This window comes from Xiphophorus hellerii, chromosome 18 (genome assembly GCF_003331165.1).
Source record: "Xiphophorus hellerii strain 12219 chromosome 18, Xiphophorus_hellerii-4.1, whole genome shotgun sequence".
Classification (NCBI taxonomy): domain Eukaryota; kingdom Metazoa; phylum Chordata; class Actinopteri; order Cyprinodontiformes; family Poeciliidae; genus Xiphophorus; species Xiphophorus hellerii.
Window position 1 is genome coordinate 27,296,295 of NC_045689.1, and position 26,815 is coordinate 27,323,109.

At 39.4% G+C, this 26,815-nt stretch overlaps 1 protein-coding gene across 2 annotated transcripts in view; it reads right to left on the bottom strand.

Annotated features, from left to right (window-relative positions):
• LOC116708023 (roundabout homolog 2) overlaps positions 1–26,815 on the bottom strand; it is a 99,469-nt gene that overhangs the window by 37,502 nt on the left and 35,152 nt on the right. For both annotated transcript variants that reach the window (XM_032545775.1, XM_032545776.1), the window contains 8 exons: positions 25,803–25,923; positions 24,639–24,777; positions 23,586–23,713; positions 16,565–16,689; positions 12,567–12,738; positions 10,354–10,559; positions 5,093–5,174; positions 4,777–4,945 (listed from right to left, as the gene is read on the bottom strand). In XM_032545775.1, the coding sequence (XP_032401666.1) occupies positions 4,777–4,945; positions 5,093–5,174; positions 10,354–10,559; positions 12,567–12,738; positions 16,565–16,689; positions 23,586–23,713; positions 24,639–24,777; positions 25,803–25,923 (1,142 nt within the window). The remainder of the gene's footprint in view (positions 1–4,776; positions 4,946–5,092; positions 5,175–10,353; positions 10,560–12,566; positions 12,739–16,564; positions 16,690–23,585; positions 23,714–24,638; positions 24,778–25,802; positions 25,924–26,815) is intronic.

Below are 26,815 nucleotides of genomic sequence, written 5' to 3' on the forward strand. Positions count from 1 at the left end.
ATGAGGGAATAACATTATAAGATGATATAAAGCTAAAGAAAACGTCAATTTTCCGTAATAACCACCTTTAAGGATTCCATTTTCAGCAATGGTATAACGCAGTCTTGATTGTGTCGCTTAGGAGAAAAAAAAGTCTAATTTGTGTACCAGCTTATAGAAGTACCAGAAATGTTCATGTTTTTCACAACGTTCAAATGATCCTCACACTTATTTAGTTCCTTTAAAATGAGCAGCACAATCGTTGCCAGGTTATATCCAGCCCTCGTCTTTATTCAGCGCAGATAAATATGTTGAAAACTCCAGTTGTTTAGCCTAAAGGTCTCTTTCCAATTTAGCCAGGAAAAAAAAAAGAAGCCAAGATTGATTAATAATTATTCCACCAAAACAACCCTTTAGCCACATTCAGATTGCTAGGACAAAAGGCATAGTTGCTTTCTCTTTGCCTATTCAATCGAAATTTGCCTGAGGAGAAGCAAAAAATAATTGTCCATTTGCCTTAATCAGCAGGCAGAAGGAATTGGCATCTTAAAAACTCAAACAACACAGTACAACTTGACTTGTTTGTTTCTTCAGTGCGCTGACTTTTTCATCATTTCTCAGCAAGAAAGTGAGCAAATACGTCTAATTCCCGCACATTCTTTAAGTAGTTCCTACTGAATGAGCAAGCGGATGAGTTAAAGAGTTCATCGCTGGCTTCTCGAATCTGTGAGATTCTTTTTTATCTAAAAAGCATGCGGCAGGTCTCAGCTTGCAGGCAAAGTTTTATTCTCTCCTTTATTGCAGCAGGTTGGCTCATGAAGGAGTCAGTCGAGAAAACGGCAGTTTGGTGCCGTGGAAAAATACAGACGCTATCAAACAGCGCGGCACTGTTTCCCATTTTCCTCAACTCTGTGGAGAGGAAAATAGTGAGGTAATTACAACAAGCAGGTCACCGCTTTTTTTCTCCCCTCCTCATCAACAGGGGCCTTTTTTTCTCACCAAATGTTCTCCGGAGGAGCAGTTCTGCCATTTAAAGCGTCCAGCTGAAGGTCTAAAATTGGCTTTTAAGTGGCAACAGTGGTTGCTTTACTATAACACTCAACCATTTCTTGTTCTTTACATTAAAGACATATAAGTACTGCGGCTTAGAGGTTATTACTGTTGTCGCGGCCTTCTATGTTTCAAAACCAAAATTTCCAACAAAGGCCGTGGGTGGTTTGATTTGCACGCTCTTCCGACTTGATTGTTTTGAAAAAATACATACTCTTTATTTCTTGTAAAAAAAAAAAAAAATAGCGACAAAACAATTGCTAAAAATATCTTACAACTTAATTGAAAACAAAAGTTATCTTAATTTGATGTTTCAAGTTCATAAAAGTGGTAAAAAAAAAAATCCTTTACAAAACGTCCCGTTAACACGCTAGACATTTGCCAAACATCAGACCTCCACCGAGCGTCCGGTGTGTTCTTAATTACTCAAATTAATGCGAGGGTCTAACAATTACCAAAGTAATCGAAACACTTCCAAATATAAAAATTAGTTGCAGATTTTGGTTCTAAACTAACTTAAATATATTCTAACTGCCCAAAGAACAAAACTAAACTGGCAGAAGTTACAATTTACAAAATTTATAATAAATGGCCACAACAACTGTGAACCAGGAAGGTGGAGAGTTCGAGTTGCGGTTGTGAACTCCTTGTTTGTGAAATCTGTGAAAATCTCTTTAGTGTTTTCTTTCTAAAAAGACAGTATTAATGAATTAACCATTTAAAACTTCCCAAATTACTGTCAGAGGTGGCTTTCATGTTTTAGAAAAAGAGAAACCCACACAGATATATGCCCAACATCCATTAAAGAAATATTTAATAAAAACAGACATTACTTGTCAAGAAACAAAAGTAATACCCAGACTTTGGAGGTCTTACAATTTTAATATTAAATAATACAATGGAAATTTTTGTCTCTTTTCGCACCCAGATTGATGAAATCCATCAAATTTTATTTGTAAAGTAAATTTCTAACAGTTTCATGTAAACAAAGAGATCCCCAGAGGGAAACAACAATAGCATTGTTTGACCAAATCTATATTTTCTGAAACAGATGTCAGTGATACAGTTTTACCTGCTTTTGTCTTCGTTATATAGACAACCGAAACTAAATTTATTTGAAAAAGAACGATGTCAAAGGCCTGCCATAAAAGTTTTATGTGCGAAGTACACTCAATATTTCCACTGCAGTATTATAGCGCCACGTGAAGGCCTGGCATAGTCACTACAGTGTTTTGGGCCAGTCTCATGTCAATCGGTCATCTAGAAAATATACTGTGGTGTGTTTAATAGATTAGTAGAAAAACAGCTTTGAAACACATGTTATGTGCAGAGAAGGCTGGAAAAGCAACAGATGTTTTAATTTGCGCATTAAATGATAGATTACTAGGAAGTGGTGTGATTTTACTTAAGAAACTAACGAGACTGAGATGACAGAGACTAAAAAATGTCAGTCGAAAACATGGCTTCAGACTTTTTGTTGGATGTAAATTAAAAAATGATGGGCCATATTTATATTTCACATAAGATAACAAATGCTGTTGCCTGTAGGCTTTAAGGGAATGTATATCATTTATGTTAGAGTAGAAAATATTCAGAATGAGATGGCCTAGCTGATGGCACTACGTGAAGAACTGAAGGGAAACCAGTAGTCATCCCTGCGGTACACCAAAACCTAAAGGCAACTTGTTTTTTCAGAAGCTCAGTGAACTTATTGGTAATGGTTCTCTTCTTGTTACAGACGTCATTGGTGGAAAAAGCAAATGAAATGAGATCAGAGACGTGGAAAGCCAACAGCTATTCATAAAGTCACCAGCCTCAACCTCTGTCGCTTTAGCCAGCGACAAGGTTGTCGACACAAAAGTCTCTTTTATAGAAGACCTTGAAAATCTACTAAAGTGAAACATTTCATCTTCACTTTGAGTATGAATATGTATCCACCTATCTACAATTTTCACACCAATATGCTATCTTTCCACTGCTGTTACTCACAAGCCTTTGAAGCGTACCTTTGAGGATGCATAATTACTAAGAGCGGGCACAAAGGGTTTGTTTAAGAAGTATGGGCATTAAAAAAAGTGGAGGAGAGTCCTTGAAACTAACCTGTGGTTGTGAATGGTACACTAGAAAATACAGGCGAAAAAACAAGCATTTACAAACCAGTTTCTCCGTGCTGAAGCGTGCAGAATTGGATGCATCCATCACTAACTGAATCGTTTTTTGACGCCAGGAGACATGTATGTACGTGTGGGGGCGTGTGTGTGTGCCTGCACTCTGTATTCTCTGTCTTGCCACTGTAATGAGTGAACTCCCTGGCTTGGCATGCATACCCTCTCTGGATTGCCCCAGGACAGGACAGAGCTGCCAGTCTGACCTCAGCAGTAATTGTCTGCTCCTTCGTTCCCTCTCTGCCTTTCTGCAGCCCCCCCGGTTGGTTGTTAGAGCTGCTTTGGCTTTCCCCAGGACACCGTGGCTAAACACTGGGGCAGCGAGAGTCACACTTCCTTTCCCCCAACATAACTTAACAGAACTGCTTCCCCCTTGGGCTCAGATGAGTCATTTCCCAAACTCTTAATGGCTCAAAATGAAGGAGACTTCATTATCGCAGAGCAGTAAGTCAGAAAATCGGAGCCGGAAGAAAAGGCAAAGACTTAACTTGAAGAGACACAAAATCAAAAAAAAAAAAACAACAACAGCACAAAAAAATAATTATTTACTTTTTTGTTGTACGCTGCTTGTACTTAGCACTCTTTGCATTGCATTTTCTACACTGCACATGGTTTTTACAATGCAAGTAGACTCACCAGGATAACTAATGTCCCCTTGTTTTATCAGCATTTCATTATAAACATAAAGTTGTGAGTGCACAATTAAACCTCACCTCAGAATCTGCATAAAAGTAACAAAAGCCTTGAACATCCATGAGCCTGTTAGCAGATGTAAAGACGAGGGCCTTCTCTCAATCTAACCAGAGTAGGAAAAGTATGAATCAAATGCAAAGGAAAGTGTGAAGGTAAATTAAATGATAGCAGGTTGTTATGTGAGATGCAAATTGTTTTCTAAGGAGTCTTAGCTATTCTGTCAAACCTAAAGCTACTCTCAGAGATCGCGCAACGGTTTCTTCCAAATGAACGACTGCAACAACTCAAATCGACCGACAGCACTGTCAATGTCAGATCAGCAACGCTTGTGTTTTACACCAATAATAAGTCACTGCTGTTGTTATTTTTTCAATGGAAGGGTGGAAAGTATGGTCTAAGATAAGGATGTCCCAATGTCAGTAGACCAAAGTGCTTGAACGTATCAACTTTTATGGCCGAGAAATTCGTCAACTTTACAGACTCAAAAAGTAACAGCAAAAAGTCAGAAATAGATTTGTGAGTGTTCACAATTTGAATCGGACATTTTCTTTAAGGTGCGAAATCATGTTGTACCCGAGAATAAAGAAAGAGTCAAAACTCGTGACATAAGATTCAACTCTGGCTGTTATAAAATGTTGACACTTCTTTTTTATTAAACTATATAATAAGAGGGAAAAACTTTATTGACTGCCAACTGGCAGCAACTGATTCTTATTCAAACATTGTGGCAGTGAGGTATTTTAATTAAACACTATCAAATCTGAAAAGAAAAAAAAAAATAGCAAGACCGAACAGAAACCGATTAAAAGCACATATAAGTGCAGGACGGCTTGGAGTTCAGGAATAACCTCCGGCGTTAAAAGTCTCGTTTCTGCTTTAAAACTCTTACCTAAAGGCCTCGACGACGTAGGAGGTGACAGCATCTCCGCCTTCATGAGGATTGGACTGCCACGTCAGAGTGACGGTGCTTTTGGTCACCTCGGTAACCACGGGTTTCTGCGGCGGTCCCGGAAGCTGGATGAACTCAGACGCTCTGGATCCCGAAGAGGCGCCTTCCTCTGCGACACAGAAACGTGACCGTGGCTCGAATCATCGGTTTGGCTGAAACCGGTGCGGATTCTCTCGCGTTAAGTCAACAGATGGGGCTCTCAGAAAGACGGCAGACGAAGTGTGTGAAGAGTAAGAGAGTGTTTTGGTAAAAGTACCTCTGACAGTCAACATCCCGCTCCAGCTGGATTCCCCCGTGGGACTGGACGCGACGCACGTGTACAACCCAGAGTCGGTGTCCTGTCAAAGAAAAGCTCAAGTTCATCAGAGAGACCAACAAGTTTATTCTAATTACTGTCTCATTTTAGAGTTTTACTTATTTTTTGACGCTTCAGGTGAAAACGATTAATCAAATTAATCGTGATTAATCAATTATTGAAAGACTTGTCAACCGATTCAGTAATCGATTAATCGTTAACTTGAGAATACACTCTTAAAAAGGCGATATGCTAAAAAAAAATACAATATAATCAAAGCATTTATTATGTTAAAACTGTGGAAATTATATATAGATTTCGCATTTAAGATAAAAACACCTTTGTCTGTGAATATGTTTTACCTAGAACTCCTACAGTGGGATGGTTTTAGCTTCACCTGGTTCAAATACACCAAAGGAAAGCTGTGTTCCTGCAGTTTAATCAATGAAATGTTTATTTTCTCAATTTTTTTGTTTATTCCCATCTTGAAATGTATTTCTAACATTGTATGAAACGAGACTTACGTGGTTAAATGAAATGTCTGAAGAACGTGGCAATTTTATCCAACTAATTGACTAATCAATTAATCGGCGGAATCCTTGATAGAATAATTGATGATTGAAATAGTCATTAGTCGCAGCCCTATTTTTCAGAATTCATTTTCATTTTCTTCCCGAGCTGGAATGATTATAAAGGAAACAACTTCCATCAGAAAAGTGGTAGAATTTCCTAAAACAATTGTTTTTTTTCCCCACTGACACAACAGCTAATATAAGTAGCCATGTTTATTTGGGAGATCATTAGTGCTCAAGCTTTCACTTCCTGTCTGGTAACTTGAGATGTGTCTTTAGTGTTGTCCATATGTTTTTTCTTCATGCTGCCATCTATGTTGTGAAGTGCAGCCGTCCCTCTTGCAGCAAAACGCCCCCACAACACGATGCTGCCACCCTCGTATTTCACGGTTGGGATGGTGTTGCAGGCTTCCCGCTTTATCTTCCAAATGTAACAATTATTTTTGGCTTAAATACTCCGATTTCACGCACGTCAGCCCACATGACACGTCTACCAAAATGAAGTCTTTGTCCCTGAGTGCATGGAAAACTGAAATCTTTATGTTGATTTCAGAGTAATGGCTTTGTGTTTTCATAGTGACACTCTCCTACCAGCTTCAACAAGCATCTTTATAAGATCTGTTGCTTGCATGTAGTTAACCCTGGATTAAGAATTTTTCAAAATGTTGTCAAAACTAGTTTAGTTTTGAACTGGAAGATTATGCACCCAAATCTTTTTTTTTTTTTTATATATATATAGAAATAATCGCAGCTTTACAATCAGACCACACTAAAAAAAATAACAGTACAGCAAAATTAAAAGTATGAAATTTGGAAACATTGATGTGGATTTTTTTTTTTTTCCTTAGCAGACCTCTGACAGGAACGGACAAATTTTTTTTAATAAAAATAATTTTTTTAAGAGAATGCTGCACATCAGTCTCTAATTCTGCTAATCTGTAAAAAGTCACAATAAGATCTGGTTCAAAGCATTTTTTGTCAGGTTTTTATAATTTTTCCATCACAAAAAAAAGCATTCTGAAACAACTGCTCCCGGTTTTATTTTGCGGATTACCTTTTCTAGTCCATAATTAGAAGCAGTGTATGCCGTCACAGAAATCAGTGTTTCTTTGTGAAACAAATGGACCTTCTCCTCTTAAAAACAGCAATTATGCTAATTTCTAGAATCAACATTAAAATTCATTTGTTACTATTTTGGAGTCAGAAAGCAAGCTTTTCCTCGAAACAGATGCTTATTTCATAAGTAAAAAAAAAAGAGACATTTTCTTGTTTTATAAACTATTGTTGGCTTATTTGTTTGTTTTGAGCCGGTCAACTGTGAGCTAAAGCAGTGAGAATCTATCAGAGCAGCACCAAATGGGCCGAAACACATCAGAAAGCCCAGCAGAGCTGAGGGCAACTGCGGCGCAGGGTGATAATTCTGGATAGGTATGTGACTGCCAACGTGCCACTCTCTGCATGCACAGGCCAATGATCCGCTGCTGGGGGAAGCACTGCAGACTCCAGCAGCTTTAGGTGAAGCATCCCCGAATTCATGCTCTGCAAACACCCACAGTCGTCACCTGACAACCAAAAACGTCGAGGCGTTTACATCTATCTGTTGGGAACGGATGTGTTGCTGTAATGTGACAAAATGTTTGAAAAAATTTTTAAAAAAAAGGTTATGATTACTTTCGCAAGCCACTAACTTGGGATGGAGAATCTTATTGATTCACATGTAAATATTTCTCACAGACAGCAGGAAAACCAATTATATTTGGTTTTGCTCTGTTCACCTTCACTCTATAACTTGAGTATGTTTACTTTAAATCATTTTTTACTTCATATCATTTAAATTGCTCTTCTTTGTGCCCTATAATACAAATTAAATCAATTCAAATAACGTTTCAGTCTGGGTTCAAACTCATGCTGCTTTTCCAATATTGACACAGTAAAGTGGTTATTTATTGCGCTACAGAAACACAAACTCTTACCGCATATTTTATGCCTAGTTTCTAGTTGTAAATATCTCAGTATGTTTGAAATAAGACAAAACTAACTTTCAAGTAACTTTTCAGCCAGAAATAGGTGCCTGTTTTAAATAAGCAATTTTGTAATATGAATAAAAAAAGTACTAGTTCCACTGGCAGGTTGTTTCGCTCATAAGACATTTTTCACATGTGATAAGAGAAAAAAATCTACCAGTGGAACTTTTTAGTAAATATTAAAGAATTACTGACTCGAAACAAGCTCATATTTCTTGCTGGAAAGTTTCTCATAAGTTAGGTTTGTCTTATTTCAAAGCGTACTAAGATATTTACACTAGAAATTAGACAACAAATACCTGGTAAGATATTGTGATTTTGCAGTGTTGAATCTCCAGGGTTGACATAATTACTTCAAGCTTATTACTGCACCTACCAAGCATAGCTAGTTATTTTTGGTGGCTAATTATTCCAAGTATGTGCAGAGGAAGGCAGATAGAGATTTATAATTAATCATCTGTTTTGCGAACGGGAGCCAGAGGAGTTACATACGGTTTGAGGTCGTGTTCTACAGGAATATGTACAGGTGTTTTAAGTTTATTACACATTTTGAATGAAGGAGCCATATCAAAAAAGAAATACAAGCAAAATTTGTAACTTCATGTTTCAGTTACTATTTTTATGACAGATGTAGTTTTATGAACATTTTAAAAGACACTAGCACTTTGATACAGGCTTTCCTGACCACATACAGTTTTTATTTACTTTTACTGTATTTTTTGTTGTTGAAATCACATTCATGTTTTTTATATATATTGTGTAGCAGACCCCCCCCTGTCCCCAAATGAAGGATTGTGGCTTTCCTGTTGAACAGTGAGATTTATTGGACGTAAACCCTGAGTTTCACCAGACCAGCTGCATGTACAAACGCACACTAAAAATAACGTTCACCACTAAAAATATCAACTCTGATTCAAAAACTACACCCTAGTTTTTGATTACAATAAAACAAATTCACAATTTCAATCAATCAACATTAGAAATATCCTTATTTACAAAACAAACAAACCTTGCGCCTCTATCAAGGTGGGGGCTAATAACCAGATATATTTTTATAACGCTGTTGCAACTTGTCTTCCGTCCTTTTCTGTCATTAAGCTGCCGTTCTATAATATAAACAGCGGAAGCTCGCTTATCAAAAGAAAAGCATCAAATCAAAAACAGGAAGTCAACCATATATTCTACAGAATAAAACGAAATAAAGGCAATAAGCACTAAAAAGGAATACAAGAGATAAGGAGCCTAATTTGGTGTTATTTACATTTTGTGTTTGTTCTATGGGACTTCAAATGGAAAGTAGCACTTTGCTAAGTCCGTTATATTTCTGGCAATACTGTATGTTCACCAATACATGCTGTCCCATTTACGAGATGTGCAACTGTGTTTGAGGAATTCTTTTTTATTTTTTTGGAACGTACAGAACGTGCATGTGTATTGCACATAAAAAAAACCCAACAACAATCTACAATATTCTTATAAGTGCAGTGTAGGATGATCAGAGAGCTTTTCAACCTAACTTATTCTCCACTCTCATCATGAAAAATCACAAATGAAATCCCGCTCCCTTCCCGTTCCTCTCTCCCCGCTCCAACCTCAGAGCCCCCAACCCTAACCAGCCTGCCTGTTTACATTATGAGCTGTATGTGTCTTCACACTCGAGCGGCGCTCGTGGCGTTTCTCCGTGTACTGGCCGGGAGCCAGTCTGCTGGAACCACCGTCGGACCATATGAGATCACCCTCCGCAGCGCTGACCTCTGGCTGACAGACAGCTCAGCGTGCGGCAGCAGGTGAACTTTTTTAGATGACTCCAACTACTACTAAAATATTGATGCGCTCGTAGGGGCCATGAGCAGGGCGAATATTTTTAGGCGATCTCTCTGTCTCTCTCTCTCGTCATCTCCGTTCCCCCCTCTTTCTTCTCCCCACCCTCTCTCGACACCGCACTAATGCATCTCTTCTGTTCCATTGAGCACATTGGCGTGGCACATTCCCCCTGCCTCAGCGGTGCATTGGACCACGGCTTAATGCTCCAACTTCGCTCCCCGCCACTGCTGAGAAACAGGGCGGTAGCCGAATAAGCCTTGAGATCTAATTAAAAGCCGGTTTCGATGATTAATCGACTATCGATTAATGAAACCGATTCCGTTTATTTTCTTTTTTGCGTACACTCCCAGCGAGACAAAAACGAGGGGCGTGGTGGGGGCTTCTGACTCCTCTTCCATCAACGGAGAACACATTAGCATTTATAAACAAGCGCCTTCATTAACATCACAATTACACACCGCGTGGGCACATAATTGTGCCGGAGAGATAATGCGCCGCCTTGGTATGGCTGGTCTTTGAAATCCTGCCTCACCTTAATTTTGCCCTGGAAAATGGAGTTTCTGATGGAAATGAGATAAAATTCTGTCACTGGGTGGGCTGCAGGGAGAGGTGACAGCAGGTCAGAGATGAGACACTCTATTACTCTTTAGAGTTTGTTTTTTTTGTGGCTTCTATCACCGATTCCCTCTCTGTCAAAGATGGGACGGACTTAAAAAGAATCCTTTTCAATCCTCCCTCCCTCCTTTTGAATGAAAGCGACTACCGCACACCCCCACGCACGCACACCCACACACATACACACCTTTAGATCTGCAATTTGCAGCGTGCCGTTCTCCATCAAGGTCACTCGGGGTTTATTTCCCTGCAGCCTCTCTCCATCTTTCTCCCATGAGATCTTGACTGAGGTGCCTCCAACTAAGCGGCAGTGCAGCTGTGCCATGGCCCCCCGGGACACGGTCTGGTTGGCCGGGCCCTGCCGGATGATCGGTGGGATACGACCCGAAGGCCCTGGCAGTTTAAACGGAGAGGATGAAAAAAACAAAAAAAACAATTTGCCCCCTGCCAAATTTATTCTGGCTGCACTCTTTTTCTTTTATCTCAGCTAGATGTTGAAAATGCTCAACTCCTTTCAGAGTCAAACACAGTTAGCAAAACACAAAATGCGGTTTTCAAATAAAGAGGAGAAGAAGTTTTCCCAAATCAAAATGGTTTCATGTGAGTAAAAGAGATAAATTAAAAAAATTTAAAAAGCCCCCTAAAACTAAGATCTACTTGTGCCCCCTTCGGAGATAACAGCTGCTGTCAAATGAGATTGCGACACTCACTCTACCTCAGTGTGAAGGCATTTCGTCCCACTCCATAATCCGCACTGGAGGGTTTCACAGTATTGCCGGTTTGCTTAAGGTCAAGTCACATCATTTTAATTGTCTGTAAGCCCAGACTTTGACTAAGTCGCAAAAGACGTCTTTTTGCTGAGCTGTTAGTGACGAGCTTGCTTGTTCTCTCTGGATTATTGTCCTGCTGCATAACCCAGGTTATCTGCAGTTTAAGGTCACCAACTGAAGTCATTTCCTTCAGTTCTGCTGTAGATCTTGCTCTTTCCTGAATGAACACTGACCTTAACTGAGGCAAGTGAAGTCCGGTGTACTCTAGGGTTTGCTCTGGATCCTTTTGTAAACCTCCTGATGAGACACTGATGCACTGTATGAGAAACTTTGGTCCTCTGACCAATGCCTTGAAATGCCTTTGCTAAACTTTTCACCCTGCTAGATGTCACTTTATTTCTCACTTATTCTCAAACTTCTTTAAAACAGGGCATTAAGGGAGTTTCATATCTGATAGTCCAGAACTCTCGGTTCGATTGTGACGATTGTAACGTTTGTTAAATTTTCAGATGGTGTGGTTCTCTTTCACACTGCGTTATGTCAAATGAATCAAACCCTTTGACAAACCTGTTCCTATCCTCACCTATTGTAATGCTACACCAAGAACCACTGGAGGAAATGACACAAAGAACCTCCAAGAAAAACCGAGCGCAACTTCACAAAATGTAAAAAGAATTAAGTGGTGTCAAATTTTAGCAAAACTACAAAATTTTGCTTTTTTGTCGTTGGTAAAAGAATGTGGGCCATTTCTCCCACTAGCACTAGACTCAAGTTTGTTTTGGTTGTATTTACCCATAATGCCCTGCGCTACAGTCCACTTCCTGCTTTTGGAGTTCCTTCCCGTCCATCTACATTCACATATGCGTTGGAACGACACCACAGTTCACTTCAACAGAACCAAGAGGAGGACCAGAGTTCCCATTTTTGGATTTTCGATTACGCATTCGCACCTCTAAAAACGAACCAGACTTTCTTGACAAACAAACTGGAGTTTGATTAATGCGGAATAACTGGGCTTGTGTGAAAACAGCTACTTTTTTTTTTCCCACACAGGCCTAAGTTGGTTTGGCAGATGTTTTTTCTCCCACAGTGAATGTAATCTTCAGTTGAAAACCGAATTTTGCATTGGCTTTGGGTCATCAAGCATTAAAATAGCTTGATGATGAGCTTCAACATTTAGATGTGACAAAACGCAAAAAGAAAAAAACATAGATCTGGGAGCAAACTGCTTATCATAGCACTATATTTTAGTGGCGCTATCTCCGTTCTTCAGCGGCATTTAAAGCAGAAAATTAAGTACAAACACATTTAGAAGACTGAGGGAATGTAATTAGAAAGTTGCCAGCTGTAAAATGCACAAGAGGGAAAAAAACGGTTCAGATGCAAACAGGTAGAGTTTAATGCGCTGCATAAAGAGGACAGAAGAAGGCATAAATCTGCCATTTACAAGCTGCCTGAAAAAGAACATTAGGTCTAGAATTCATTGCTCATCCCTTATGGGGCCTCCAACTGTGCCCTCCCTCTATGAGACCCCGTTGTTGTGCACCTACTAAGTAATTAATGTGTTTACCTTATTAGGTGGTGGTGAAGAGCAAACCTGGCAATATGACCCTGTGGATCAAAGACGTACCTCCTTCCACCTCCAGCAGAGCCTTGGTCAGCACACTTCCTGCCACGCTGATGGCCTGGCAGACGTAGAAGCCCGAGTCCTCGGGGTGGACGTCCGCGATGATCAGCTCTCCGCTCATGGAAACGGAGTACCGACCGGACTGCGACGGTGGCTGACCGGGAAACAGCAGCATCTAAACACATCGATGCACAGGCCAGGTGAGAAAGATAATGTAGATTTGGTCCATTTAAGACGTAGGAGTTCTGAAGTTCATGAAAAAGCCAAAGGAAAAAAATCTCCCTGTTTTTCCTCAGTGTACTTAATTGGGATTTAATTATAATAGATCAACAAAAAATAGACAGAGAGCCAAGGCTCAGTCAGATTTGGTGGAAACAACACGAATGTTCCCAGTTCTGCTTACAAATATCATCCCCAAAGCATGATGCCACCAACACCATGCTTCATTGTGGAAATAGGGAATTTAAGGTGATGTGCAACATAGTTTTCTGCCTCCTGTAATGTTTTGAATGTTTAATTTTGCGAAACTTAGAGTAGAACTTCCAAACATTTCCATCTCCTACATGCCCCGTAGCAAACTGCAAATACGACCTCTGATGGCTCTCCGCTTGCTCTCTCTTCCATAAGGGTCAGACTATTGGACTGAAAAACCACCGGTTGTCCCGTCAGCAGATTCTTCCACCTGATCTGCGGCTCCAGACTGATTTAAATTGTGTTCTTTAGTCTCCATTATCCTGTTTGTTCACAATTGTTTTCCAATAAACCTGCACAGAACAGCTGGATTCATGGTAAAAACTAAAGTACACACAACTTAACTATTTTGTAATTAGGTGCTGTAATTAGGTGACTTGTGAAGGCAAGTAAAACTTGATTTTATTGTAGGGTCTTATTCTAAAGTGAGCAGAATACAAATGAATGCCACACTTTTGACATTTCTGAGATTCCACATTTAAAAACACACACAAAAAGATGCATTTTTCTTTCTCAATAGATTGAGCCCAGCATAATAAGTGCAGCTTTTGCATCAGTAAAACCTGAACTACATTTTTCTACAGTGAAAATTTTGATTAGCAGGATTTCTCCATTGTGGAAAAAAAAAAGAAGGAATTTAAAGTTTTATTTCTCTAAAATCTAATAAATCAATGCAGCTTTAGCTCTTTTTGTTGCTGGTAAGGTGTAAGGATGGGCTTCGTCAGGGAAAAGTGTCTTTTGTTCTGTTGTGTGCCTGGTGAAAAAAATAAAATTCACGCAAGAATCAATGTAATTTTCTTTCCCGTTAGCCTTCAAAAAGCCTGACTAGTTTAAAGATTAAGTGGAAGATACGAGTTGAATCTCCCAATTAACTCTTCCTTTCTGTTGTGCACAATACCCTGCACGGCTACACGCATTCCCACATAAAACCCCGATAAATAAATCAAATTAAATCGGAGGGAATAACCGGCATGCATGGTGTTTGTTGACGATGTCCCAGATGTCTTGTAGTTCTGTCATCCTGTTTGTCCGGATGTAAAACGAGGGGGGAAGGGATCCATTCAGCCGACCACTTTATTCCTCTAAGAGGCTTAGATCTCGATAGATGGACCGAAGTTATAAGGTTACAGATAATCCTCCAAATAGAGTGAAAAAAACAAACAGCCTAGCACAACCCTAAGTGGAAGCAGGCATGTGTATTCGCTAATACTGCATGGGGACAAAAAAAACATAAAAAAACAAAACAAAACTAGCTGTATATGTCTGTGCTTGGAGTCGGTGCAGGTAGCTGCTAATTGAGCAGAGCTGAATTTATAGTCGGGATAATGTGGAAGCAGAACAGAGTTTCCCTTGAAGGAGCACTTTCAGCACCTGCTAAGCCCTCCTTCATTCCCCTGCTTTATTCCTCCAACTGCATCCGGATCATATTCCAGCCCACAGGGGGGGAGAAGGAGAGCAGAGACTATGATGCTGAAAAAATGAAGTTTCTCTTAATCCTCAGCATTCCTGCAGGAGCCTCAGGTTTAGTGCCAACACTGGCATGGAAATGATAATAATCCCCTCCGCCTCGACTACGATCCCCATTCTAGGCCCAGAGCATGATGCTACCTCCGCCATGCTTAGGTTTGGGCATGTTGTTATTTAGGTAATGTGCTGTATTGTTTTGTGAGCCACACCTGCATCTTGAAATGGCAGCCAAAAGTGAAACCTTGGTTTCATTAGACGATGAAACAATTTTCAAACATGCTTTTCAGAGACTTTAAAAATGTGCCTTTGTTAACTTAGTCAGGTTCTGTTGTTTTTGTTTCTAATAAAATAGGCCATTCTGTAGCTTCCATGACCAGTTTGTACTCTCAACATGTCTAAAGGGTTACACTGTTCTTGGTAAAGTCGCTATGTTTTTTTCTATTTGGTAATAGCTACCTTCACCGTGTTCCACGTGTTTTCACACCTGATAGTCTGGCAGACTTGGATCAATCGGGGACCAAAAATTGCAACATTTGCTATATTTTGAGCCGGTGCGGTTTGCTTTCACACTACACTGTGTCAAACAAACTAAAACCTTTGAAAAACCTTTACCCCTCCTCATCCGTGGTGGAGCTGTATAAGGAACCATTGAAAAACAGACACGAAAACCTCGGAAGACAACATGAGCTCAACTTCCTTCCTCACAAAATGTAAACAAAAATGGAGTTCAGAAGTTGTAGGATCTTTCATTTGACCACAAGCCATTTCTCCCTCTAGCGTTACTCACACGTTTATTTTGGTTGTATTTACCCAGAATGCTCTACGCTATCGTCCACTTCCTGCTTTTGCAGTGGTCTCCAGTACATTTGGTATCCACACATAAATTTGAACGTCACCTGAGTTCGCTTCAACTGAGGTTTTTAGGCGGACATTGGTCACTTTATAGGGAATGATTACGCATTCACATCTCCCCAAACGAACTCGACTTTCTAGACAAACAGACTGGAGTGCAATTAAAGTCGACCAAACACAGCTGATGTGACTTCACCCTCTTGACTCGGAAATTCTTTGGTACTTTTCTTCTGACTTACCAGTCAGTCTTTGACAAAGAGCGACTGAAGCTCTGTCCAGATCATGACTTTTGCAGTTAAATGCATCCCAGGACATGTCAGGAAAAGTCTACTTATAACAGATAAGCTATATTTGGGGATCAGCTGTTGACTCACTTCACATTTTCATAACACAGCAGCATCCACAATTATAAGCAGGTATACAAACTTAAGCAACTACTAAGTTATTACATATTCTAATAAGTTAGAATATGTGTTCAGATGTTTGTCAGATTAAACGTGCATTTTGAAAATTACATCCTTTATGCAGGTATTCAACATACTTTTCACTAAGCCCACATTTACATATTATAAAATGTTTTTTTATTGGTCTGATGTAATATTTTAACTTTAAATGTCACGTTTTCATTTTCTGCAAATGGAAAAGTCATCCTAATCAGAAGAAATAAAGGCTTTCTAACTTCCATTTGTGTGTAATTAAGCTATGTGTTTCACTTAGTGATGAAGTTCCTGAAATAAATGGGTTATTCTAGTTTCTCCCTAAAAGATTTCAGTTTGTTTCCATTAAGTTGTACAGATTATGCCACAGTATGGATGACAAAAAAAAAAGGTTTGCAATGATAAATCTTGGTCTTGAATTGGAAAAACCTTTTATATCCACTGTGTAAGCTGTATTTTCCAGTAGGTTATCTCTGCCAGTAAGCTGTATGTGTAAAAATGTGTGCAACATTTGCCTTGAAAATGTGTTTTGAAGAGTGTGGGCAACTCAGAAAAAAAGGTGTCAAGATGAAATAAAAATTTTTTAAAAACCCTGCACATGTTGGGGTGAGTCATTCTCGCCTTTGAAAGGGAGGTGTGAAACTCTGTTTATTGATATGACAAACAATAAAGAGCTTGTAAAACCGTTCAGACAAGCTAACACCAACATGTAAAAAAACAACAACTTCAAACTTTACACTCACAAACATCTTGTTCTCTGTTCCAGCCTCTTACCTGGCTGCCCTCTTTCTGCCAGAAGATGGCAGGTGGAGGGTTTCCTGTGGTGCCACATAGGAAGGTCACGCTCCTCCCTTGGGCGGCAATCTGGTCTCTGGGCTTTGCAGTAATCTGAGGAGGCACTGGAAGGAAAGGAATACAGGAAGGCTTATTTAAAAAAAACCCGAAAAAAAACTAGCCTTTTCTGATTGCATCCTGGTGGATTAGCACTCACAAAATGTATATTTGTATTTATTGATTGGCCTGTCAGGGTAACAAATTTTGATGGACGATAATTTGTCCCAAAAATTACTGGGATAATATTGTCATGTAGAGACCATGTTCCACTGATATAATAAAAATAAATAATAGTAATAGCAACTACACCCATTCAAACATAAAAAAACCCTTTTAATTTCTAAAATAACACTTCACAAAATGGCGGCTTTTCAACTGGGTTAAAGAGGAGTATCTCTTAAACGGCTGTTGTCCAAATGGAAATTGCTGCGCTCATTTTAATTTATTGTGTAATTAATTGATTTAATGATTACTGTGACAGGCTTATGTATTGATAAAGTGATATGATGACACACTGTTTTCAATAAACCACAGGTTTTTTTTGCCTTGCAAAGACAGACTGCTCCCTCCAGAAGGGAAGGAGTCCAATTATCTTGATGTCTTCTTCATGAGTGATGGTAGGATGGATTGCAAGATGGATAAATGGATCGGGGGGCTTTGTCTGTCGGTAGTGGTAAACAGAAAACCGAGCCAAAAAGGCAGAGCACTCGAGCTAGCACTCTATCTGGAGATAGAGATCACAAGTGAAAAGTCTTGATCCAAAATGCTATTGGCTGAAATTGGCTTTTTTCAAAGGCTCGGCCTGGGAGATTGGAAAGGATTCCTGTCACAGTGGAAAAGCTTAGCTGCTGCTGCATCTTTGCCTCAAAAAAGTCAACTAAGGCGGTTCAAGCACATGATGAGGGTATCTCCTGAACGCTCAGCTTTAAATCTCATCTCACCTGGTCTAGAACAAAGAAGCACGTCCGATCTTCAATCAACCGCGCGTCGCCAGTAGCGGTTTCTGACATGTGGGCAGATGCCCAGGGCAGCTTCTATTTTAGGGCGGCCATAATAGTAAACCGTTTTGCAGTTAAATATGTAGCCTATTTCTGGCTTGAAAAGTAATTATTTCACAAAGTGTAGGACTTTTCATAACAGCTGTGCAAATTAATTTGTGTTTTTTTAAGGGCAATGGTGTAAAACGTGTTTCTAAAAATCAACGTAGATGTTAATTGACAGTTGTTCAGTGAAATGTGTCTTGATCAAAATGCAACACGTAATTATATCAATGTTTGACTTATGGTGCAATTTACTTTAATTGCATTTATTTTCTACAGTATTGTATACTTTTAACTGCACTGTTTATAGTATGTTTGTCCCTTGCTTTGTGTGTTTATTGTATTTTATTATTCTTGTTTCTCCCACATTTTTTCAAATAAAATATTAATTTTATTAATTTATTGGCCCAGGGCCCCAAACAAGCTAGAACCACCCCTGTACGTCGCCCCTCTGTTTGCTGAGCGTCACTGGCTGCCACTAATTCAAGTCACCGATGTTGGCCTAAAGACGTTCCCCTCACTGTCATTATGTCATAAATGTTTATTTGGTGGGATTTTAGTTTTATTTCAAAGCGTTGGGTCTGAAAGCCGATTTAAATAAACATAAAGGATTAAAAATGGCAGCAAACGTATGAAGTTCCTCTCCATCACAGCTGTTTACTCTGATGGTAATCGATAAAACCCTCATTAGCTCTTAACAAGGTGAATGGAAGGATCTCTTTACCCTTCTGAGCCGGTTTTGATCTATCTCCACTCTCTCATCTGTCTCTGATCATTAATGAGAGAAATCACCTCAAGCTGAACTGAAGAAAAACAAACGGGAGGAAAAAATAAAACCCTGACACGCAGCACATCGGCACAAACCGCCACCGTCCTCGTGACATTTTCTTTCTGGCTTATTTTTGGAAAAGGTCTCAAAGAGCTCCCATTTTCCATCTGAGGTCAGATCGCTGCATTATCCACGACGTCATCGCGTCCTCCGAGGATTCACACTGACCGCTGCCCACTTCATCCAGCTGGATTGATTGGCTCACAGTTCCCACAGAACATGGAGCTTCTCCAGCCTGCATCCATCTGCTCTACGGTGTCTCTGCATCATGCATGTGAGCACAAACGCAGAGTTGCCCATCTGCAATACCGAGGGGGGAAAAAACGCATCGAGTAACTTTAGTTTCTGTTGGAATTACAAAAGCAACGCTGGTCCAATAACATCATCCTGACTAAAGGAATAAACTATGTGCTGACTTAAAGCTGCAGAATGTAGCTTTTATGAAAGAAATACGATTTTTACATACTTGCTATCAGGAAGAAGTTGCATTATAGCAGAGAAAAAGAGGGGAGGGTGTGAGCAGCACCTTTACAAGCCTGATTGACATCACTAAGACCCTTCTCCTGGCTCTGATTGGTTGTTACGGACCAAACGTATTTCTGCAGATGACAGTAGAATCTCAAAGAGAAGGTAGAGTAGCTTGATTTTTGTCTCATGTTATACTAATGTATAGTGGCAGTTTTAACAAATACGTTAAAAAAAATATATATATATATATATATAAAAGTTATCTACTGTAGCTTTAAGACAAATCACTGTTATGTAAAAGTTGATTCACGACCCAAAACATGAGGTAAATACACAAAATATTAAAAACACTGGCGCGAAAACAAAAGAAACTGGGTCATTTGCATCATATGAGCCATCTTACACTTTATTCAAACTGTAAATAAAGGGATAATATTTAGTTTATTTACCTTAGAAGCTTCAATGTCAGTCAAAAAAATGTGACATTTGTGATCAACAAAATTAGATTTCTCCTATTCCACTAATATGCAGAGTTCTGTAAATTCACACTTATCAAGAATGTTCACAAACTTAACAATGGGCCATGTCCTAAAACTTTGGCAATTAAATTGACACAGATGGCAGAAACTTGGTGTTCAAGAAGGACAAAAACTGCTTACCGAAGTTAGCCAGTGACTGGACTCAACCAATTTGGGCCAAACCGCATTACTTAAGCACTATCAGGTCACTGGGGCTTAAGTAATACAACTCAAAGTCAGCTGTTTTCAGTGCTAGTAAGATATTTACCACAAAATTTAAAAAACCCCAGAGATGTACAGTACAGACCAAAAGTTTGGACATACAGTTGTGTCCAAACTTTTGGTCTGTACTGTATGTGTGAGGTGATTAAAAGTTAAACTGTATTTTCTCTAACCTTCACCAGACTCTCAGCAGATGAGAGTGAAGACTGAACGCATTTCAGTAACGTTGCTCTGTTTTATTTCTTTTAGATTTCCACCTCATTCACTCATGGACCATGCAGCATGTTTTTTAAAAAAAATCTCAGAGTCAAGGTAAATATCGGCATTCTGTAGGGAATATATGCGCAGAGGCTGTTTTAGTAACGCTAGATGCGCCAACTGTGCTAATCGCTAACAAAACCAAGCAAAGGGCTGTGAACTCTAGCAAACATTTTCTCTTCGTATAATAAGAGTAAAACCTGATTTACAGCAGCTGCGAAACCTGCGCCTCCAATAGGTCATCTATGAATATTTGTGGCAGGAAGGTTAGAAAAAATATTCTGAATTATGTTCCGATAGCTTCTTCTTATCATAAAGGTCTTGAAGACAAATCAGACTACAGATGATATCGAGGTTTTTTTTTTAGAACCATCGAAACACTTTCAGCCCTAAAATTTTGAATTCTGATTAAAATCCCGACAAATATCCACACCATATGCACATCTAATCACAGGACCAACACAGATACACACAGACGAGTGAATGATGACTCCTGCTGGGACGCAGCAGAGTTGATCAGAGAGCCACTGGGTTAATGGATTTTCTAGTTAATTTATAACAGAATAAATGCATGTTGTAAACTTTAAATCCTACAGGTTCAGCTAGAGGAACAGTAGTTCTTACTCCTTTTGCTTCACTCAGCCACGTTGAACATTTTTGTACCACTTAAGATTCTCAATTTAGTCCTCTGCACTTTTTAATTTGTATTTTCTTCACTCAAATTGTGTTTTTCGCTTTATCGTCACAGGGCATTCTAGGACACTGCCTAGTAATTGTGTTGTTTAGTTTTGTGACAGACTAGGGGGATTAAATCACTTCCCTTTTTCCGCTGTAGATCTGAGGGGTTCACCGAGATGTCACCTGGTTTTTCCCTGACTGCAGTCGAGGCAAAGGATTCAAAACAACAAACTATTGGAAGAGTAGAAAAATGAATCCTACGTAATGATGACGAGGGGGCAAGAAAATCAATCTGTTCATCGCTCATGATTTTTGTTTGCTTTGTTTACGTTTTGTCATGTTACTATCAAAAACATCCATGAACTAGACAATATAAATAACTGCAAATTTGCAAAGTGGGGTGAAAGGAAGTCATCTATCCATCCTCCATTTTCTGCACCCAGTTAATTCATGCAGGGTTGTGGGAGCCTCTCTCTCCAGCTGTCAGCAGGAGTCTGAATAAGAAAAAGGCTTTCTAAAATGTTTGCATTCTCCAAGATAAAATCCAGGGCAACAAACTGCTTTCAGAGGTAACATTACTAGTCAATAGAGTCTACTTGAGTGAAATGTATTATTAGCGTTCTAAACACAGCTGTTCAGCGAAGCCCTCAGACATCTGCTGGAGAGAATCAGTAAAAAAAAATGAAAAGAAGAAGAAGCATAATGAAAAGGAACAAATTACACAGGTTAGGAATAAAGATGTGCCGGAGTTTAAAGCAAGATTAAGTTATAAAGGAGCTTTAAACGTCTTACAGATTCAGTTCGTGATCAGGTTGGGCAAAGAGGGAATTATTCAGAGAAGCAGCCAAGAGACGCATGGTGACTCTGGATGAGCTGCAGAGATCCACAGCTGGTGTTGGAGAATCTGTCACCATGGCAACTGTCAAATTCACAAATTTGTCCTAGAAGAAAGCCTTTGCTGAACAAAAGCTGCCTTAAAGCTGCAGTAACTTTCATAAAGAACATGTTTTACATATTTGTTGAAACGGTCACTTTGTCACCACAATAAGAGAATAATGATATGTGAAAAAAGACCATTATGAATTGTGTTGCCTTGTTGTATTTGTGTCGTTGAAGGTCTAAATAAAACCTAATCTAAATAAACATAAAAAAAATAATGAGGTCCTCTGTCTCCTCTCAGTGGTCCTGCTGCCATATGCAGAAATAAACCAATCAGAGCCAGAAGGAGGGATTTAATGCTGTCAATCATGTTTGTGTAGGTGCTGCTAAACTGCTAATGGCGGAGAAACAAATTGCCATTATAGAAAAACTGTTTTTCCGCCGTCATCGGTAGTTATGCTAACTAGCCTGAGCATTCACAACAGTGGCAGCTGGGGGCAGCAGCACTTACACAAGGATGATTGACTGCGCTAAGATCCTCCTCCAGGCTCTGATTGGTTGTTTCTGATTGAGCGGTGTATTTCTGCAGGGAGGAGGCAAAGGAGCTTGATTTTTTTCACAGATTATCTGTGTAAAAAAAAATCAAGGTTGTCTCATGTTAAGCTATCACAACATGGTGACTGTTTCATATAAAAAAATATATATATATATTTGTTAAAGGTTACATACTGCAGCAGTGAGGGGGAAAAAACCTGCCAGAGGCCACGGAAGTCATGAGGCGTTTAAGGTCGTGGCCGTAACGCAAAAATTTGACAACGTTCCAGAACACAATTACTTTTTCCCCACACTTTAAGTTTTTCTTTTTTTGAGAATTGATTTATAAGCTTCTTTATTCTTTCTGTCACCCAAAAGCTTTAATTTCCTTTTAAGGGGAAGCTCATGTTGCTTATATTTTAAATCCCGCATACTTCTCTATCCTAGTTTAAAGCAAAACCACATCAAAGTAAAGCTATGTCATTATTTAACTCTGAGACATGGGTTGAGTTCTGATTAAAACACTTTTCAGCTCCACTTTCTGCTGCTTGTAGCTGCAACCCAAGGCAGGATTTGCATGGTGTCACATTATCCTGACACACTGCCTTGGACATGGCAGATGTGTGTAGAAGGAGTCCTTAATCTGGTGTTACACAGTCTGGGGCTTCCTTATGCCTTACTGCAGCAACAGACACGCTGTCAATGTGTCAGCACCTAATGGAGGGACTTATTTACACCATTAGGCACTGATTGTTGCTTTTAAAAACCATTAGGAATAACAGATAGAAAATAACTTAAATTACCGAGAGACACAAATGTCCATTTCTTTCTTTTTTTTCTTTCGTGGATAAGAATTAGAGCTTGTGGAATGAGCAAAGTGGAACGATGATAGGGCTTGAAAAGTGATGGGTGGAGGGGAAAAAATTGAAAACTGATAAAATGGAAGAAACACTGAGCCAGAAAATAAAACGCATGGAAAAGTGTTTACAAAAAAAGAAGAAAAGAAAAATAGCAAGAAATAAGGTTGAATAGAAAGCTGTTGGGTTTGGATTTCATTCGCAGTGATAAAGGCATTAGTGAATGAAGTCATCGCAGCCGATTCAAACCAAGACGCATGACGAGTGTGTGGGGAGAGAAAGGGCACTGAGTGTTAGGCGGAGAGAGAGGGGAGATAAGGAGACTTGAGGAGAGAGCGAGAGAGAGAGAAAGGGGGAGTCATGTCTTATTAATACTGTGACTGCTCTCTGGCAGTGAGTGAAAGTACACATCCATCAAACATCTGTCAAACAGCGTAATCCATACGGTTTAACATAAGCTGCTGGCACCAACCGCCGGACCCACACAGATGCTCGCGTCTGAAAACACAGCAATCATCGGACAAAAAAAATAAATAAAAGGCAGCGGGATTTATATTAATACAGCCGTCATGTGACTTCACGGGCACCGACGGCCCTGGATTGGGAGCTCCTTTAGTGCATACTCAAGTACGCGTCTGCGTGCGGCTCTTTTTCGGTATGCGCGGCGCGTGTTCTCACCGTGGACCTGCAGCATGGCCGAGGCTTCCGTCTTGCCCACGCTGTTCTCAGATGTGCAGGTGTACGTCCCTTCATCCTGCTCCTTCACGCGGAACAAACGCAGGTTGTTGCCGTTGCGGATTTCAAACCTGGCAACGAAGCGAAAGCGAGATACAGAAAAGGCTAGCAGGGTGGACACACACACACACACACACAAAATAGATAAAATACTAACTGCACAAAGTGAAAAAAGCAATCTGCTGGTAGGACAAGATAAGATTCACCCCCTCCCTGTCACTCAATCTGTAGCCATGATTTTCTTTTTTTTGTCCTGGAAAAGGTGATAAATCAAGAAAAAAAAGCCAGACTGAATCAGTTTTCATGATTAAAATAATTGCAATTGTGTTCAAATATACATTTAAATATCTGGCAATCAATGTCAATACAGAGCATGCAGTGAGTAAACTAGATCCATTTAGTGTATTTAAAGAAATTAGTTCAAATAGAATAAAATTAGAGTGAAGATAATATGATGTAATACCCATACAAAATTAAAGATGCCATTGGTTTTACTTTTTCTTAAGTGATGCACATTGGAATACTTTAGATGTTTTTTTTATACAAAAATCATCAAAATGCAAGAAAACTCAAATATAAATGGCAGGAATATATTGAAGCAATGCTCAAAAGACTAGCAATAGAAAAGGGTGCAGAGTTTGTGCTGATGAAATTTACCCGACACAAACTGAGTAAAGGTACAACTCTTTCCATGATGACATCAAGAGCTTTCTTCTGGTATTTTGTGTAAACAAACATGTTTTAAGAATCAAAATATTAAACCATGATAGCCTCATCCTGTCTATGTATTATAGCAGAAAGAAATTATGAAACTGTCCAAAGCTGGGTTGTTTCCACCAATGAATGCTCCTTGAACTTTTCCATAAGCTAAACTAACAGAAAAAAAAAAGAATTAAAGATCAAACCTGCTGCAAATGTGTGCTAGAAACTCAAAACTGAGATCCATTTCTTACATACGTCTCTTCAGCGGTTCGTTAACATCTCTTTTGGTCTCACCTCCCACGAGGAAGCTCCCCTTCCTCTCGCCGCCATCGCACGGTGGGAGCAGGATCGCCGTGGACCTCACACAGGAAGTCCACAGTCTCTTCCTCCATGACCACCTGGTTTACCGGGCGCCGTACCAACACCGGACGTTCTGCAGGTGCAGAGGAGGCATTATGCATGTCCACATAATATAATGGGCAGAATAAGTTGGAATGCTGTAAAAGTGCAAAACTCCTCACAGATTTCTAGGTTCAGCTTTGGAAACATGAAAACACGTTTTCAAATGATTTCATCTTTCAGATTAACCTGTCCCTATGTAAAAATATAATTCCATCATTTTAAGTCATAACAATTCACCAAATTGTTTACTGTTGGATTATCTACAATTCACTACAAGATCAGTAAGTGCTTAACTCAAACCTGTCTGACAACATAAAGTACACTACAATACCGCATTGTGCTCCAACAAGTTATAGACATCAGTCTGGAAGGAATTCACAGTCATTTCTTAGTCTTCGGATCTCAGGTAAACATTGAGCGTCATTGTCCATAACTGTGATGAACCTTTCCCCAAAAAGGAAAGGTGAAACCAGCACCACCCTAGCTAGCTACCATCATTAGCTAGCTAGCTATGTAAGCTATCTATCTAGGTAAGTTAGCAGGCTAGCTAGCTATGTGAAAATATGTCTTCTGTTAGGCTCTGAGTCTCAAGTAAATAGTGAGAGTCATTGTCCACAACTGTGATGAACCTTTCCCAAAAAAGGAAAGGTGAAGCTAGCTAGCTAGCTGGCTGGCTAGACAGACAGACAGACAGATAGATGGATAGACAGAAAGCTAGTCAGATTTTGGAGTGGCCTAATAAAAATCATCACTGAAATGTTGTGACTATTCCAATGAAGCTACTTTAAATATTTCTCCAAAGAAGAGTGAGTCACAATTTCTCCACAGTGACTTTACAGACTCATTCCCAGTTATTGACAACCCTTAATAAAAGTTAGAATAATAACAAACAGTGGTTTTGTTTTAGGGGAAATTTAATTTTCACATAGGGACAGAGTTTTGCCCTTTATAGATCACGATTTATTTATCCTGGTCATTTTTGTTTGATGTTAACATTTGTTTAATGATTTGAAACATTACGTTTTAAACCGAAGAAATCGGTTAGAGAGTTTTTACCGTAAACGACCAGCTCGGCAGGATCGCTGTCCCTCTCTCCCACCATGTTGGTTCCCACACACACATACATGCCGGCGTCGCTCTTCCTGGTGGGGGAGATCATCAGCTTGCCCCCTCGCATCTAAAGGAGAACATCAGCATAGAATGACAGCTCAGCTCAGAGTCTCCTGACGTCTCACGTATCCTGGATCGTTTCAGTCTTTGATGGCAAAAATCCATATTAGGAAAGCTTTCCAGGAATAAATTATGAATATTTTATATCAAAACAACACGTGAATCATTGTGGTTTTCCTACAAGCGACCCAGTGAACTATGTGTGTTATAATAAAGTTTCTCCTGCCCTCAGACAGCCACTGCCTATATTTTAAAAGTAGACTTTCAGCAATCTCGCAGCCATCTCCGGGTTTCACACATGAGGGGAGAGGACGACAGGGACGCCAGGGATCCAGACATTTTCCAGTCCACAGGATAACAACATGTCTGCCCTGAATTATAGTCTTTTGAAACTATTGTCAGTCTAAATGAGTATCTCTCCCTTTTGTAAAAAAGAACATCCCTCCTTGACTTCGAATGCCACATCATACATGAGGTTCACGGTAAGAAAAATAAGAAAAATCCTTTTTTTTTTTCTGTTTTGTTCAAAGCGACATTAGCTATTGCTTTGAGCTTACTATGAGTCAGCTACAATACATTTCTGCTTTTTGTTCTGCTGCAATAAATGCAGAAGAAATCATAGGTTGTAAAGAATTTGATTTTTTAAATTATTATTATTAGTCTGGAAGTGCAGAAATGTATAGGTCTGATACTCTCAGAGGCAAACTACAAACTACAACCTTTTGAATTAGATAGTTTATTGGGTTTTGCTGCAGTACCACAATGTCTAATTTTATACTATTTTTTGTACAAAAATAGTGCACATCCAAATTAAACCTTGTCTCAATGTTAGCATTTATTTAAAAAAAAAAACAATTTCATTTAGAGAAAAAAATATTTGAAGTAAGCTCCACAGTCAA